The sequence below is a fragment of the Tachypleus tridentatus genome, chromosome 12, assembly GCF_004210375.1.
Source record: "Tachypleus tridentatus isolate NWPU-2018 chromosome 12, ASM421037v1, whole genome shotgun sequence".
Lineage (NCBI taxonomy): Eukaryota > Metazoa > Arthropoda > Merostomata > Xiphosura > Limulidae > Tachypleus > Tachypleus tridentatus.
Genome location: NC_134836.1, coordinates 86,159,220 through 86,175,674, shown reverse-complemented (window position 1 = coordinate 86,175,674; position 16,455 = coordinate 86,159,220). Strand labels below are relative to the sequence as shown.

At 34.5% G+C, this 16,455-nt stretch overlaps 1 protein-coding gene across 1 annotated transcript; it reads right to left on the bottom strand.

Moving 5' to 3' along the window:
- Nucleotides 1-6,162: 6,162 nt before the first annotated feature.
- On the bottom strand, nt 6,163-12,624 carry LOC143233884 (glutathione peroxidase-like). The gene is made up of 3 exons (XM_076470739.1): nt 12,189-12,624; nt 7,807-7,950; nt 6,163-7,340 (listed from the first exon to the last, which is right to left on the bottom strand). Exons 1-3 carry the CDS (start codon nt 12,495-12,497, stop codon nt 7,002-7,004), a joined length of 792 nt encoding a protein of 263 aa, XP_076326854.1. The 5' UTR covers nt 12,498-12,624; the 3' UTR covers nt 6,163-7,001.
- Nucleotides 12,625-16,455: the final 3,831 nt, after the last annotated feature.

Here is a 16,455-nt window from a genome sequence, read left to right as displayed (position 1 = left end):
ACTCGTGCCAAGTCAGTCAGAGCTTGCCAGATAGGAAACGAATGTAAACTCCAATGAATTACTGTAAAATCCAGATCCACTTATCCTAACGTGTTCAAAATACCTTGCATATTCCACAATGTTTAAACATAGAGTTTTTTCAGTTCTTTCGTAAAAGATCTGGTTTCACATTAAAACCTACAATAAAAAAAAGCTAAACAAAAACATTTATTGGTGAGGACACAATTTCTGGATAGCTAGAGTAGAGTCTTTATTTAATTGAATAATTTTTATTAGTTGGTCAGAAACGTGTATTTTCTAGCTTCGTTCACCAACTCACTGAATTTATTCATTGTACCACGTTAAATCGGTTGAAACCAAAGGTCAGATTAATCTTTAACTTTTCCAACAACCAGAAAAGTCATTACGGACCTCACCGTCTCCTTCTGGACTTTTAACTAATATCAATACCAACAACAAAAAATAAAACTTACTTCCGCTACTGCCTTTCCTTCCTAACATTTCTTTCTTAGCCTCTAAATAATAGTTTGTTCGTAATTAAACACAAAACTACACAAGGGCTGTTTGTGCTCTGCCCACCACGTATATTGTATCGAAACCCGGATTTTAGCAGAGCAAATCGGTAGGTATTTGTTAGTTTTTCACCCTAGCATCTTCTACTTACTGGATACTTCTTTTAAGTTTGTTTAGCTGTATAGTTGTTGATATTGTTGTTCTACATATATAGCTTTATTTTATTTACAGTTACTCTTTATCCAAATGGCTTTATAATGATTTATACAATATTAAACACGAAACAAATCTTTAGCAAAATATATGGCTTCTACAGTTCGTTAAGGGTGTCGTATAATAAAAATGGGATAAATTATGAGCATTTTATATCCGTGAATATTAAGTCATGGTATTTTTATGGTAACTATAAAATTGGATAAATCTATCATCCTTAAAAGTTCCATGTACAGATTATTTGAAATCAAATCTTGCAACAAGTGCTAATTGTTATTTAACATGTTTTTATTTTTAAAAAATAATTCCAAAATCTGAAGGGTGACTAAAACCAATTAGCCTATCTCCACCATATACAGCTAACGCTCTGCTCGTTACTGTAAATTACTGTCTTTCAAAAAATATAAGGACAAAAGTGAAATTTGATGCTTTATTCAATGCTGTTGATTGAAGTTTTTTCAGTAATGTCACAAAAATAGTGTACAATAGTTTTATTATAAAATTAGGAATGTTCGTCTGTTGAAGGTCGATTATTTTAACTTTAGATTTTTATCGCCTATTTTAAGAGGTGAATTTGTATGCTTTGTAATAAAACTGATTAATTGCTTTTAAATCACTGAATCCTATGTGTTAAGTGTCTCATAAAGAAATAACTACTACAAATGGTGCTTGACATCTACACTGGAGCTTTGGTTTGTTTGTATCAGGTTGTCCTATAAGTAATGTCGAAAATTTAATGGAGAAAGTGCATCATCATTTCTCTCTTTGCAGAAGGCTTTATTAACTAAAATATGTAGTAAGCCGTGTATATATATAATAAGCCGTGTATAAAAATGATCAGACAAATAAAAGAAACTAATGCACCTTCATTTTATGAGATCATTAATCAACTAAACCCTAAACTAAACCCTGCAGCAGAAACTACACGAAACATTCAAGGTGTTTATGGTGCGGAGTTTCTTAATGAAGGAAAATGTTGAAAGTGTTTTCAGAAGTTTAGATCTGGTGACTACAGCTTAAGTGATGCGTCAAGTTTAGGTCGTCCTGATGAGTCTAATGATGAGTTGCTGCTGGCTGCACTTGATGAAGATTCTGCTGTAACAGTTAAATAACTAACACAGAAGCTTAATCCAGCGTATTCAACAGTTCACCGTCATCTGTAATAGCTTGAAAAGGTGTCAAAACTTGGAAAATAGGTCCCCCATGATTTGCCAGAAGCCAACCATAGAGCAACAGTGGATATTTGCACTCCTCTGCACTCTCATGAACGTAACACACCTGTTTTTGGATAGGTTAGTGACTGGAGATGAAAAATGGATATTTTATAAAAATATTAAGCGCCGCAGGCAATGGCTTAATACCAGGAAACTGGCTAAAGCACAGCCCAAAATGGACCTCACCCTAGGAAAGTCTTGTTAAACGTTTGGTGGGATAAGTGTGGTCCACTTTGGGTTGCTACCACTCAATGTAACGATTACATCAGACTTCTGTTGTCAACAGCGCTTGAATGTTGCACTGAAAAATAAGAAGCCTGCTTTGATCAATCATAAAGGTGTGTTACAACAGGATAATGCACGGCCCCATACAGCAAGGATCACATCTGCAAAGATTGAAGAGCTAGACTGGGAAAAACTTCCATATCTTCCTTATTCTCCAGACATTGTCTCATCTGATTATTAACTATTCTGAAGTTTAAAGAACTATCTTGATGGAAAAGAGTTTGAAACACATGAAGATGTCAAAACTACCCTCACTAGATTCTTTTCCTCCAAACACAAATAATAATGGAACATACATTATTGATTAAATAACAATAAAATCGTTTGAAATTTTTTCTCTTTTTCTGAACCTAATTTTGGACATTACTTAAGAGATGACCTAATACGTAAGCACAAAATTCACAAACGGCTATTTGTGAGCTATTCTCCATGCGTATAGAAACATAGTTTCTAGGATTTTAAGTCCGTTGACATACATTGTGTCACTGTGGGATGGTAGTTTTGCGTTCCATTTTCAAAAAGAAATAATTGGCTCGGCGTGGCCAAGTGGTTAGAAAGCTTCACTTGCGATCTGAGGGTCGTGAGCTCGAATTCCCGTCACACAAAACATGCCCACCCTTTCAGCCGTGGAGAACGTTCTAATGTTACTATTAACTGGTAAAAAAGTAGCCTAGGAGTTGTCATCACTTTAGTTTTATACTGCTAAATTAAAGAAAACTAGCGCAGATAGCCCTCGTGTAGTTTTGCGCGAAATAAAAAAAAACAATTCATAAAAAAAGATAATATACATATATGGTGAAACAAAATACCCACGGTTTAATTTTGAATTTTGTGCAAAGCTACTCGAGGGCTATCTGCGCTAGCCAACCGTAACTTAGCACTGTAAGACTAGAGGGAAGACAGCTAGTAACCACCAACCACCACCAACTCTTGGGCTACTCTTTTACCAATGAATAGTGGGATCGACCATTACATTATAACACTCCCAAGGCTGAAAGGGCGAGCATTTTTGGTGTGACGGGGATTCGAGTGCCTTAACTACCCTGCCTTGCCGAGCCAGCTCAATAATAAGTTTTTCACTAAAACGGAGCAAATAAAACTATACTAATAAAACAGGTACAGTTAAATGACGATTTAATTTTGTTGTTGAATACTACAATCCGCAAAATATTTTGCAGTAGTACACAGTTATACTTTTGAAAGATGCAATTATTAAACGAAAGTAGTTCTTTCATTCGAAGAACAATATTGAGTAAACTGATAACAACATAGCTTGGTCATCAACAACATTTAAAAGTACTGCTATTACCACTACCAATACCTTCTTTTTGTGCAATTGATTTTTTAATTGTAAAAAGAGCTAGTAAAAGCTATAGAATGGTATGAAATAAACATAAGCTTATGAAAATGACTTAAAGAGTTTACAAGTGGTGTTTTCTTGGAAAATCTGTTGTAATACGTAACATCTTCTTAGTATCAGCATCACACACTTTGTAAGCAAATGGTTATTTGGGTCAAGTAAAATAGATAAAACCAGAAAGGTAAAACTAGTTCTCATAGGAATCGGAATACAAGTTTCAGTCCTCATTACAATTACAGTGATGTGAAGTTTCTTTTTATTATTGAGAAAAAAATAATACTTTGCAGGAAATGAACTCTAATAGGTCACAATAGACAGAAGTCATAAAATTATAAATTGGTCAAGACACTCGACTCATAATTCGAGGGTCGCGGGTTTGAATCTCTGTCACACCAAACATGTTCGCCCTTTCAGTTGTGTGGGCGTTATAATGTATCGGTCAATACCGCTATTCGTTGGTAAAAGAGTAGTCCAAGAGTTGGCGATGGGTGGTGCTGACTAGCTGCCTTTTCTCTAGTCTTACACTGCTAAATTAGGGATGGCTAGCACAGATAGCCCTCGTGTAATATTGTACGAAATTCAAAACAAACTTTTAATCTTGCGTTTTTGCACGAGTACATTACCATAATCGTGGGTTTTACCACGTTTATTTTATTCTGGATGAATTATGACTCTTTTTTTTTTTTCAGGTACAGCTCGTTTATTGAAAAAAAAACTAGCATATTAGTAATCTTGTATATACCATCTTCGTATGCTGCGCATTTTTCCCATTTACTGTGGAAAAACATTCACAGAAGACGTAAATAAAATACTTGAAAATTTTCCATAACTGCTTGGTGACTTGTAATGAAGGATTAGTAGGTTATTTCTATTTATTAAAAATTACATACATAATTTATCAACAAAAATTGTCCCCTTTGTGAATATTTTATCAATCATATGAAAACTCCTGAGTCTGCGTGGCTTCAAAAAATAAATTTCTGATTTTATGTGTTTCAAACAGAAGTATGAGATGAGTTCCAGTAAAATTTTCTTATTTTTCAAACGAAAAATCCATTAACAATAACTGGTAATTTCATACCTTTTGTTCATGTCCTTAAAAAAAGCAAATGCTTGTTTGTTTGCTTATTGGTAGGCTACATTCAAAAGACATCATTATAGATAAACTATATTCACAGGTCTCAAATTGAAGTAACAGAGGAAAGCTTTCTTTGTTAAATTTTTGAATTTCGCGAAAAGCTACTCGAGGTCTATCTAGTTAGCCGTCTCTAATTTAGAAGTGTAAGACTAGAGGAAAGACAATTAGTCATCACCACCCTCTGCCAATTCTTGGTCTTCTCTTTTACCAATGAATAGTGGAATTGATCATCACATTTATAACGCTCCCACGGCGGAAAGGGCGAACTTGTTTGGTGTGACAGGGATTCGAACCCATGGCTTTCATATTGCTGGTCGAGTATTCTAACCAGTTGGCCATGCGGGACCCCAGAGAAAAAAATAGAAGTTTTTGGTTATCTGCCAAAATATCAGATGTGGTGGTAGTGTAATTCCTAGCATTCCACTTGTTTTGATAACCATATATCCTGGTTTAAATGTTCAGCGGTTAATTTCGTTTTGTACTTTATATGTATCTTTTTTTTTTACCCTGAATCTGTTTACTTTATAAACACGTGGTGCAGATCAACCCGTTTCTTTAAATCGCTATCTAACCAGGCATAAAAGCATATACAATAAGTTACTGATCGCACGGTTGACCATAGTTACACAGGTTGTCACTTAACTTCCTTGTTTGATTAAAACAGTTTATAAATATTGCATCAACCTTCCGACTGTCTTCCTTTAAAAAATAAATAACTAATTTTTAAAAATCGTACGTTTGTGTTTTATTACATTTCATCATTTAAAAAATTTATATATTATCGCCTTTACATTTTGGGTTAGACGTTATCCATGATGATTCTGCATTTACTATTGTCTGGTTATTCGGAAATTAAGAAACATATAGTTGTTACTATAAAAGAGCAAAGAATAGACAGTAGTGTTGTGTTTTACTGAAATGAAATGTATAGTATGAAATATTTTGTAAAGTATTTTGTAACATATACTTTTTATTTAAAGGTACTAAAATAGAACAAAATCTTTATTATTTCAGCGAGTTACACTCGTTAGGTTTAATGTTGTGATTCACGTACGCATGTTAAATTACGTGTGTGTTTTATTATAGCATAGCCACATCGGGCTAGTTGTTGATTTCACCGAGGGGAATCGAACCCCTGATTTTAGCATTGTAAACCCGTAGACTTACCGTTGTACTCGCGGGGGATGTCTAGTTGCACCCCGTGATAATCTTATATTCCGGATTAAGCTTAGGCGTAACTACTTAGAATTGGAGTTTCTAATTAATAACAACTTATAGCTTGTTACTTAACAGACTTTAGTGGTCTTTGGATTTTTCAAACTATGTTATCCAAAAAAAATCAATCAAAGAGTGAGCTAAAAACGGCAATCAGAGCTGTTTAAATTTACAAATGTGTTTTGCTGTGTTTAATGTATAAAAATATAGAATCACAGTAAACATTGTTTTGTTAGTATAATGATTTTTATTTATATATTTATTTAGGTTAGTAACTGGTGCTACATAAAGGAAGATCTGGTTCTCCTTCTCACTGTGATGCAACTTGGATGAATGCACAAAACGCCAAGAAAACATCAGGAGTTGACATCCGAACTAACCAACTGTTTGTAGCAGTTTATGGTTAGTTCTTCATAGGTAGGAGAAACTTAAGAAATCAGTTTATTTCTGGATATAACATGAACATTAACGGTGCAAAAAATATACCTGAAGAGAGAAACGAAGAACAAGACAGTAAAAGTATCGAGACTGGAAGACATTAGGAATTTATACCATCAAATAAGATAATCTGTAGTTTTCAAATTACAAGCAACGTATGAAAACATTGTCTTATATAAAACATTTTAGGATCACGAACAAATTCAAATACACGGTAAATGCTTTATAGCAGGTTTAAGAAGGAATTAATATTTAATAATTGACGATGCCCGATGTAAGATGTCCAGGATTTATTACAATGTATACTCTATATTGTGGTTGATGTTCAAGCATTTGCATTTCTAGGTAATTAAAAGTAGACTAATTAAAGCTGGTGAAAGCTAAATTTTTCGACTAAGATTACGTCTGACCACATTACCTTCCTCAATTTTTGATTTAGAAATTTCTGTCAGTAAGCAGTTATTCTTTACTAGATATTGTCCTTTTTTGGTCAATTTAACATTTTTATCTATTACATAATTTTATTTAATAGTTAGTTATAAAACATATTCTAATCTTTAAAAGTATGTAATAATAAAACATGTAAAGAAATGTCGTATAACGTTTGACATAGTTTTATAACGAGTTAGCAACCACATCCTTTTTCAGTTTGCGATGAGTTATTAAAGTGGCTGGAGCCAATGACAACCGGATAAGGATCTGACGATAAAGTTATTTTATGAGATAAAGGGCCTGGTAATCCATCGGAGCCAATAGGACGTAATACAGTATCATGCTCCAGTGCGCTTCGGATATCCGATGCGATGTTCAGTGGTCGAGTTGCCGGGTGATAACGCATTAAAGGTTTGCCATTCTTGTTCACCAAGAATTTTTCGAAGTTCCAGCGAATGTCACGATTGTGAAAAGGTGTGTAAAACAACCGTTCTTGGCGACGAAAATCAGCCGTAGGAGATGGACAAAATGTCTACACAAAAAAGTCGATAACAAAACAAAATAAGTGTTAAACATTTGTCAAAAATATTAATAAAAGGTACTTAATATTTAACTGAAGATCAATCTATTTAAATATTTAATTTGCTAATTATGGTGTACATAAAAAACAAACATAACAAGTGTAAATAAATCATAGATCAGGCCAACACCAACTATCACTTTTTAAGTCATATTTTTAAAAGTTAAATCCAATTAACATTTTAAAATCATGTTTCTAACGTGAAAATACAATTAATATTTTGTTAAATAATGGTTCTAACAATAAAATCTAATTAACTTTTTAAAAATCATGCTTCTAACAGTAAAATCCAATTACTAATTTTTAAATCATGCTTCTAACAGTAAAATCCAATTTACATGTTCTTTTTTTAATTTACAGAAAAAACGGGACAGTAATGAAAAATGTTCACGAGGTAGTCGGTAAAGGTAGTCTTAACCTTTAGATATGCGTAGAATGGATGTTGATTTTCACCATTAACTTCTATTTTGTTGAACATCACAAAATTCGGAGTGAAGCCGTTCCCTGGACGAACTCCTTTCAGACCATTCATAATTTCCGTCCCATTAGCCCCCGGTTCTTGCTAGACATAGAATTAAAACTTGAATAAATATTATTTGTATAAGAGTCATCTATGCACGAAACGTCTCTGAGTCAAGTTCCGTGGCATCACTCTTTTATATTTTTAATACACAGCAACTGTAAACTTTCTACTAAATACATTAACCAATGATAATTAATAACATATTTCGTTGATCCAAGTTTTAAGCGAATTACAAAATTGTGTAGCTAAGAGCAGTTAACTATGAACCAGTTTACTAAACATTGTTACTACCTCAAAAAAAACACTATTATAACAGTAGTAGAACTATTTTTCTGCGGACTTACAACGAAACCGAGTTCGATATTTGTAGCAATTAGAGCACAGATACCCCATTATGTAGCTTTGTGATCAAACTTCAAACAAACTACGTGAAAAAAACAACAACCGTGAAGCGTTCAGTGTTTGATGCATACTTTGTTTTTAAACACAAAACTCTCTTCGCTGTACTCTGAATTTTAGTGTTATAAGCCGTCAGTTCGTTTGTAGTTAAGCAAAAGATACACAACCGTTATTAGTCTGCAGACTTACCACTGTGCTACAAGGTGGCATGTACCGTCAAGCTTACATTTGAAGCACTGTGTAGCAACCGCTACGGAGAGAGGTAAAACACCTGCATATAAATGCTACAAGCAGCGTAAAATGTCAGGTGTCAGTTGGCATATACTGCAATCAAACTACACTTCTTAGGAGCGGAATTTTAAATATTGAACATAAAAAAAAATGAAAGTTTAACGTTTATACTCATAATTTACTAATTTCAATATACATACTAGTAGTTTTGTGATTGCTGTACATAAGAACTTGGCGCTAACCTTTTCAGGTTAAATTTAAATTTCGTTATATGTAATGAAACAGAAAGAGCACAGAAGTTTTGCAGTAATATAATTTTTAAACAACTTATCAACATGTTTAAGCACTAGATCTTTATAAATAGATTTGATATGTTTTTGTTTTTGTACTTCAGGCAAATTTACACAAGGGCTATCTGCATTAGCCATCCTTAATTTAACAATCAAAGATTGAAGGAAATACAACTAGTCGTCATCTCACATCACCAACTCTTGGGCTACTCTTTAATCAACGAATAGTGGAATTAACCGTACATTATAACGCCTCCACGGCTAAAAGGCGAGCATATTTGGTGTGACGGGAATTCGAATCTGTGACCCGTAGATTGCGAATCAAGCGTCCTAACCATGGGTTCAATAAAATGGAATCGTTAATAATAAAAGTGTGTAACTGTTTTTTTAACTTTTAATATTGCAGGCTGATGCACAGAGATAAACTGTGGGCTATCTGTGCTTTGCCTATCGCACGTATCAAGACACGAATTTTAAGGTATAAGCCCTCATTCTCACCGATCCACCGAGAAAGTTGTTTCTGGCGAAATTCTTTGTTTAATACCACAACACACTTTGCGACTTGATAAAACAAATTAAAATCTAAATACAAAAGTTCTAGGGCCGGTTTGGCCAGGTGGTTAAGGCACTCGACTCGTAATTCGAGGGTGGCGGGTTTGAATCATCGTCACACCAACCATGCTCGACCTTTCAGCCGGGGGAGGCGTTATAATGTGACGGTCAATCACACTTTTCGTTGGTAAAAGAGTAGTCCAAGAGTTGACGGTGGGTGGCGATGACTAGTTTCCTTTCCTCTACTTTTCCCCTGCCAAATTAGGGACGGCTAGGGCAGATAGCCTTCGTGTAGCTTTGCGCGAAATTCAAAAACAAACAATACAAAAGCCCAGTTTACATTTACGTTTAACAATGCAGTTAGCAAACTTGAAATTACACTATTTTATTTCACGAGAGTTGAAATTTGCAAGAAATAGCATGATAAATATCAAATTATCTTGTTTATTTGTTTGAAATATATTCACAGGTTTCAAATCAAAATAACAGAGGAAAGGTTTTTTTGTCAAGTTTTTAATTTAGAAAAAAGCTACACGAGGGCTATCTACGCTAGACGTCAGTAATTCTGAAGTGTAAGACTAGAGGGAAGGCAGCTAGTCACCACCACCCACCGCCAAGTCTTTTACCAACGAATAGTGGGATTGATCGTTACTTTATAACGCTCCCACGGCTGAGAGGGCGAGCACGTTTGCTACGACGGGAATTCGAACTCGCGACCCTCGGATTACGAGTCGAGTGCCTTAACTACCTAGTCATGCTAAGTAAGCTATAATAATGTTTTCACTTTCAATACAGAATCGTAAGAAAGTCCATTTCAGAATTTTCATACGAACTATTACAAGGGTCTAGCTACGCTTAGCCACCCCTAATTTCAAACTGACATTAGGGGAAGTCAATTAACCAATACACCCATCGCGAACTCTTGAGTCTTTCCTATCTAACCAGATAGTGGGGTTTCATTGTCACTCTAATAACGCACATAACTCCAAATGTGGAAAACATTTTTTTATCAGTGGGATAAGAACCGCGAATTCTCTGATTCACAGTCCTAGCAGGCTAATCACTGGGCCACGCACGGGTTGACAAGAAAAATAAAGAGGTTATAACGTGAAGAGGTCAAGGTAATTCACTGATACACCAGGAAGTGCATCTATTTATCCAACGACTCATATGGTGAAAGTGACACGACCTATTGGATAAATTGCAGTCTATGGATCGAATAGTCAATATCTGCCATTAAACAAACATGTTTGAACGTTTTATAAAAAACACCAGTGAGCGTCATTATTCGGCTGCAGTCATGTAGGCAGTAGGTGCTGCTAGGCGGTAAAATTCTCCTTAAAGTTTATAGGTGATCAAGTTTTCTGAGTTAATGATATTTTATATTCATGCATTATTTAATTTGAACTACCAAAAATGTAAAAATTATAGAACTCAGTACTTTGCTTAACTTCAAACGAACAATGAGCTATCTGAGCTTCTTCCACTACAAGTATCTAAACTTGGTTTCCAGCGTTTTAAGTCCGCAGACACACCGCTGTGCCACTAGGAAGTAAAAATAATTAATTAAACGGCACTTTTTACGGAATTAAAAGAGAGCGAGAAAAATACAATATAAAACAAAACAAAAGCAGGGACTGAACTTCGTTCTTTGTACTGCGAACTGGTTTCTTTCCCTTAGGTTTGTTTTGTTTTTGTTTTTGAATTTCGCGCAAAGCTACTTCGTCCCTAATTCAGCAGTGTAAGGCTAGAAGAAAGGCAGCTAATCATCACCACCCACCGCCAACTCTTGTGCAACTCTTTTACCAACGAATAGTGGGATTGACGGTAATATTATAACGCCTCCGCGGCTGAAAGGGCGAGAATTTTTGGTGCGACGGGGATTCGAACCCGCGGCCTTCAGATTACGAGTCGAACACCCTAACCCACCTGGTCATTCAGGGCCCTTTCCCTTAGGTTAGTACTTCGAGGTTAAGGACCGCTGGAATGGACTTTGGGATTTCCGACCTAACCGTTCAGTTCAAATGTCTTATATGAATATTTTAAATTCGAAAATACTAAATACCATCACTAGAATTCATTATTCCTATGCATATTGTTATTCTGTGTTTTTGCATGCGAGGTGTGATGATTAATGTTATGGTATAAAAATAACATAGAAAGTTTTATTTTAAAATCACTGAACGGCTGAAACAGACTGAAGTTTAAATGATTTTTGTACTATTAAAAATGTAAAACTAAACTATTTCATTCAGACATAAAACGAATATCTAAATGCAATGTTCAACCACAAAGGTTTACACGATAAGTGGAAATACTCGAATTGAAGCAAATATATTAAATATTTTTTGTAAACTTCTAGTCCATGCAAATAAAATTAGAATAAAAGAAATTGACTTTAATGAGAATAATACATTAGGCGGAATTACAGAATACAAAATACAAGCGTATGCTCCAAGGGCAGCCTTGTAATTATTGTGCTAGGATTGTGAATATGGGATTTCTTGGTTCGTGTTCCATTCGCTGTCATAACTCGATACGCACTTTTGGCTTTATGTGTGTTATAAGGATAACGGTCATGCAAATACCATTTTATACTAGACTAGAAGAGCTCCAGAGCCAATGAAAAGTATTGTTTACCAGTTACTTTCCCTCTAGACTAGAAATTCAACGCTACAGACAACTGTACTCATAAAAAACCTTACGTTATTTTGTGTTAAAGTTAAAAAACTCAGACTAAAATGACTGCCAAATGTTTATAACCATTTTCTTTTAGCAAAAATAACTAAATAATCGTATACTAACCAATCCAAATTGATTGCAAGGAAACCCTAATATTTCAAACTGTTCGTTGCCAAACATTTGTTTTAGTGCATTCAGTTGTGGATAGTGCCAGTTGAGCCCTCAGTAGGTAGCCAAATTGACGACTAACACTACCTTGTCCCTGAACTCAGAAAATGAGATGTTCCTTCGCTGCAAGATGTCACGTTCAGTGTAGTCATAGATGGAGTTTGGTCCAGGGTCCTTGTAACAGGGTCGACCAAGCTTGACGCTTTGACCATAGTTGTATAAAGGGAATATGATGAACATCCAGACCACTTTCTTCCACCCCATTTTACTCGTCAGCTACAATAACCTGAACATAAACTGTTTCTGCTGTAGATTCAGTGTAAAAGTAAGTTGAAGATAAAGAGATTAAGGTACTTTGTTTCAGTCCATGAGTTTATAAGCACGCTGTTTCCTGTTGGTAAGCCAATCCTGACTGAAGTGCATCAACTTTACCGAGGTCAACGAGTTTTTTCTAGTTTTTATGTAATTACGTGTATAGCCTGACGTTAGGAAGGCTTTGTTCACAAGGGGTCTCTCGAACTTGTTTAAGATGACTTGGCTCAGTCATTTAACTTATTTGTTTATATGTCACTTGAAGAAACTCTCTCACTTTTGTAGCGCTCCCTTACACAGCTGCGAAGTTAGCATACAGCTGACTTAACTCTTAGTAATAACAAACACCTAAACCATTCGTGGAACGTACATCTATACAATTCACGTTCTGTAGATTTCTAAGAGATAAACGCAAGTTTTAAACAGATTCCGGAAATTATATGCGGTAAAGAAAATGAACACAGATAACAAGAACTAAAGAATACCACAACAAGCAAACAAAAACATACGATCAAAACAAAATATGTATTAATATAGCAAACAAAGCTATTTTTGAAGATTTATCTATATTGACCAGCCTCGATATTCTTTGTAGAACTTTCAGACATATTGGTGTTCTGAACAAACCACTAACGGCATGCAAGTCATCTGGATGAAAAATTTAAATTTTTAAACATAACATGACTAAATAAAGAAAGATATATCCTTTACTAGTTATGCAATGGTGAAATTAGTTTCACGTTCGTAACTCAGTTTTCAACAATAAATTGAGTTTTTGCATTCAACGTCCTTATTTTGCACGAGAAAATTACCCTAACTGTTATGTGATCTACGATTGGTTTAAACACAGTGCTATGTTGCCATATGGTACATTAATTTCTTATTTTCGTCCGTGAGCAAAATGATATCATTGTTTCTCTCTCATCCCACTCCAACATTTTTAATAGAAAATACAAATATATAATTTCTTAGAACTTTTCAAACTACAAGTTTTGGATTTTCTAAAACTTTAAGAATAATTGTTTATTTAAAACACACAGATATTACATTTTTGTCTTAATTTTCTTCAAATCAGAAAATTGTATTTTAAAATATGTCTTTGTTCTGTTTCGGTATAATGATCAAATATTTATTTTCCTTCATTTTTCTTCATTTTCAAATGTAAATTCTGTTGCATTTGTGACTTATTGTTCATGAGTTTGATTAGAATATAAAAGTTAAACTTAGGGACTCAACACTGCTGCTTGTATTTCGCTATCAAATATGAAAATTAAATTTACAGGTTCTGTGAATAAAAGTGTTTGTTCCATATTTTGGTTGAAAACCTAGTGGAGCCCCGATATGGTCAGGTGGTTAAGGCAGTCGACTCGTAATCCGAGGGTTGCGGGTTTGAATCCTCGTCACACCAAACGTGCCCACCCTTTCAGCCGTAGAGGCGTTACAAAGTGACGGTCAATTCCACTATTCATTGGTAAAAGAGTAGCCCAAGAGTTGGCAGTGGGTGATGATTACTAGCTGCCTTCCCTTTAGTCTTACCCTACTAAATTAGGGACTCTCGGATCAGTAGCTATAAATAATAATAACAATAAATTCACAGACAGCAATAACTACTTGAAATTTTATTTTCTACATTAGCATAAGCAGAACTTAATAAACTGTATCGTTTCTACCATCCACTTTATATTGATCCATAATATGTAATGTAGGTAAAAAATACTAATATGTATTTATATATATTTATACTTTGTCAACGATGATATAACAAGAAGGCAATATAGATGGTAATCCCATTCTAAAATCGTGATTGAAGTATAAAACTTGATTACATTTTTCATAGAATTACTTAACTAAGCACAAAGCTTCGTGTACTGGAAAAATGTCAGATACAAACCACTTGGCTTACTTTACACAGCATGCAAATATATGACACAACAGACTCAGTGCTCCTGTTCATGTAACTGTAAAAATGCACGCTCTAAAAGTATTGCGGTGTAGCTTATACACGCATTTGGTATAAAAATATTGAATGAAAAACTAAACGGTGAAACAACGTGTGCGACATTCTAGGAGTTAAATGCTGTATTTTGTATATAATAAAATTTGAGTTCTTCCAAATTCTCCATAGGAGTAAATTTTGAGATTATAAAAATTACAAAACAGGTTGGTTTAAAAATTATAAAACAGATTTTAGTTGTGATATTACAGGAATTTTATGATAATTGAAATCTGAAGAAAGGAGTGTGATCAGACAGAGTGTCATTTGTATGTACGCTACTATTAACTAAATAGCGGGATTGGTCGTTCTGATTGTAATGCCTCCGTAGCTATAGGTTCACAGCATGTTCAGCATCATATCTCAACTATTGGATTTCGCTGACTGTTTCATTTCATTTTTGTTAAGTTTAATATGAAAGTTATGAGTTAGAAGGTTTACATAGCTCGAATATTAAAATAAGCTATTTTTAGAAGCGATATATATTGCAGGTTTGCTTACGTAACTGTTTATCAATTATTTGTTATATAGTTCATTTCTTGTGTATTAATGTCATGTAACTCAAGTCTTCTGAATTTTATTCATTGCCTTCAACCAGTATTATTACATCATAACATCTCGTAGTTTGTAAAGCGTTTTAGGCCTCAGTAGGGCAATATATATATATATATAGGCGACGAAGTTAATGCAAGTAAGATAACTTAGTAAAAGTGAAAGTAAATTGAATTTAAAGTTGTTGTTGTTTTGAATGAAACACAAAGCTACACAATGGGTTATCTGTGCTCTGGTATCAAAACCCGGTTTTTAGCGTTGTAAGTCCGCAGACATACCGCTGAGCCACTGGGGGGGCAAATTGAATTTAAACTGTGTCAGTTGAGTCGTAATAAGCAATTTCTAATGTGAGTTTCCCACATTGTATAGTGATACGAGAGTAGAGAAGATTAACTTGTCTTGTCAAAAGTCGCTCTGAAGAAACATTTCCTTCTTTTGTGAACTTTGACGAAAGAAGGAGACAATTATTTAAAGCTCTGGTTACAATTCTGATAACCATCAATGTAACAAAGTTATGTATTTGCATTTGGTATGTTTTGAATATGTTATTTTAAAACAAGTGGATTATCGTGTTCGTTTATTGTTGAAAGTTATCGCCAACAACTGCAGACACTTTACTGTAAAGAATTCGGCCCTATATAAACCTAACAAAGACTTCCCGATCTTAACCCTATCACATTAGCCATAACAGGTTCAGCTGACTCCACTAACAACACATAGAAAGTGAATATTCTTTCTGGTATGCTTTGGTAATTTAATTTAACTTTCGGCCCAGCATGGTCAGGTGGTTAAGGCACTCCACACAAAATCAGAAGGTCGCGGGTTCGCATCCTCGTCACACCAAACTTGCTCGATCTTTTAGCTGTGGGGGGCGTTATAATGTTACGGTAAATCCCACTATTCGTTGGTAAAAGAGTAGCCCAAGAGTTGGTGGTGGGTATTAATGACTAGCTGCCTTCTCCCTAGTTTTACACTGCTAAATTAGGGACGGCTAGCGCAGATAGCCCTCGTGTTGCTTTCCTCGAAATTAAAAACCAAACCTAAGAATTAAAACTGTAAAAAAGTCGAATATTTCACCTTTATTAACTGAACAGCTTTTTTTGTTAAATGTGATAATACGGAACAAAGAATATGAACCTTTAATTCATCATCCATAACATGAAAATGATATGTGAGTTATAAATGAGGGAGAAAAAATATAAGACATTTGCAGCTATAAAAATTATTTTAATGTGAATAACAAATGTATTCAATTCTTAGAACTATTGAAACGTTTATACTGAACAAAATTAGCTTTATGGGTATGTTTGTCATGTTCTCTATTACTGCCTATTTTAACATCGTTATTACTTTTTGTCTTTGCAA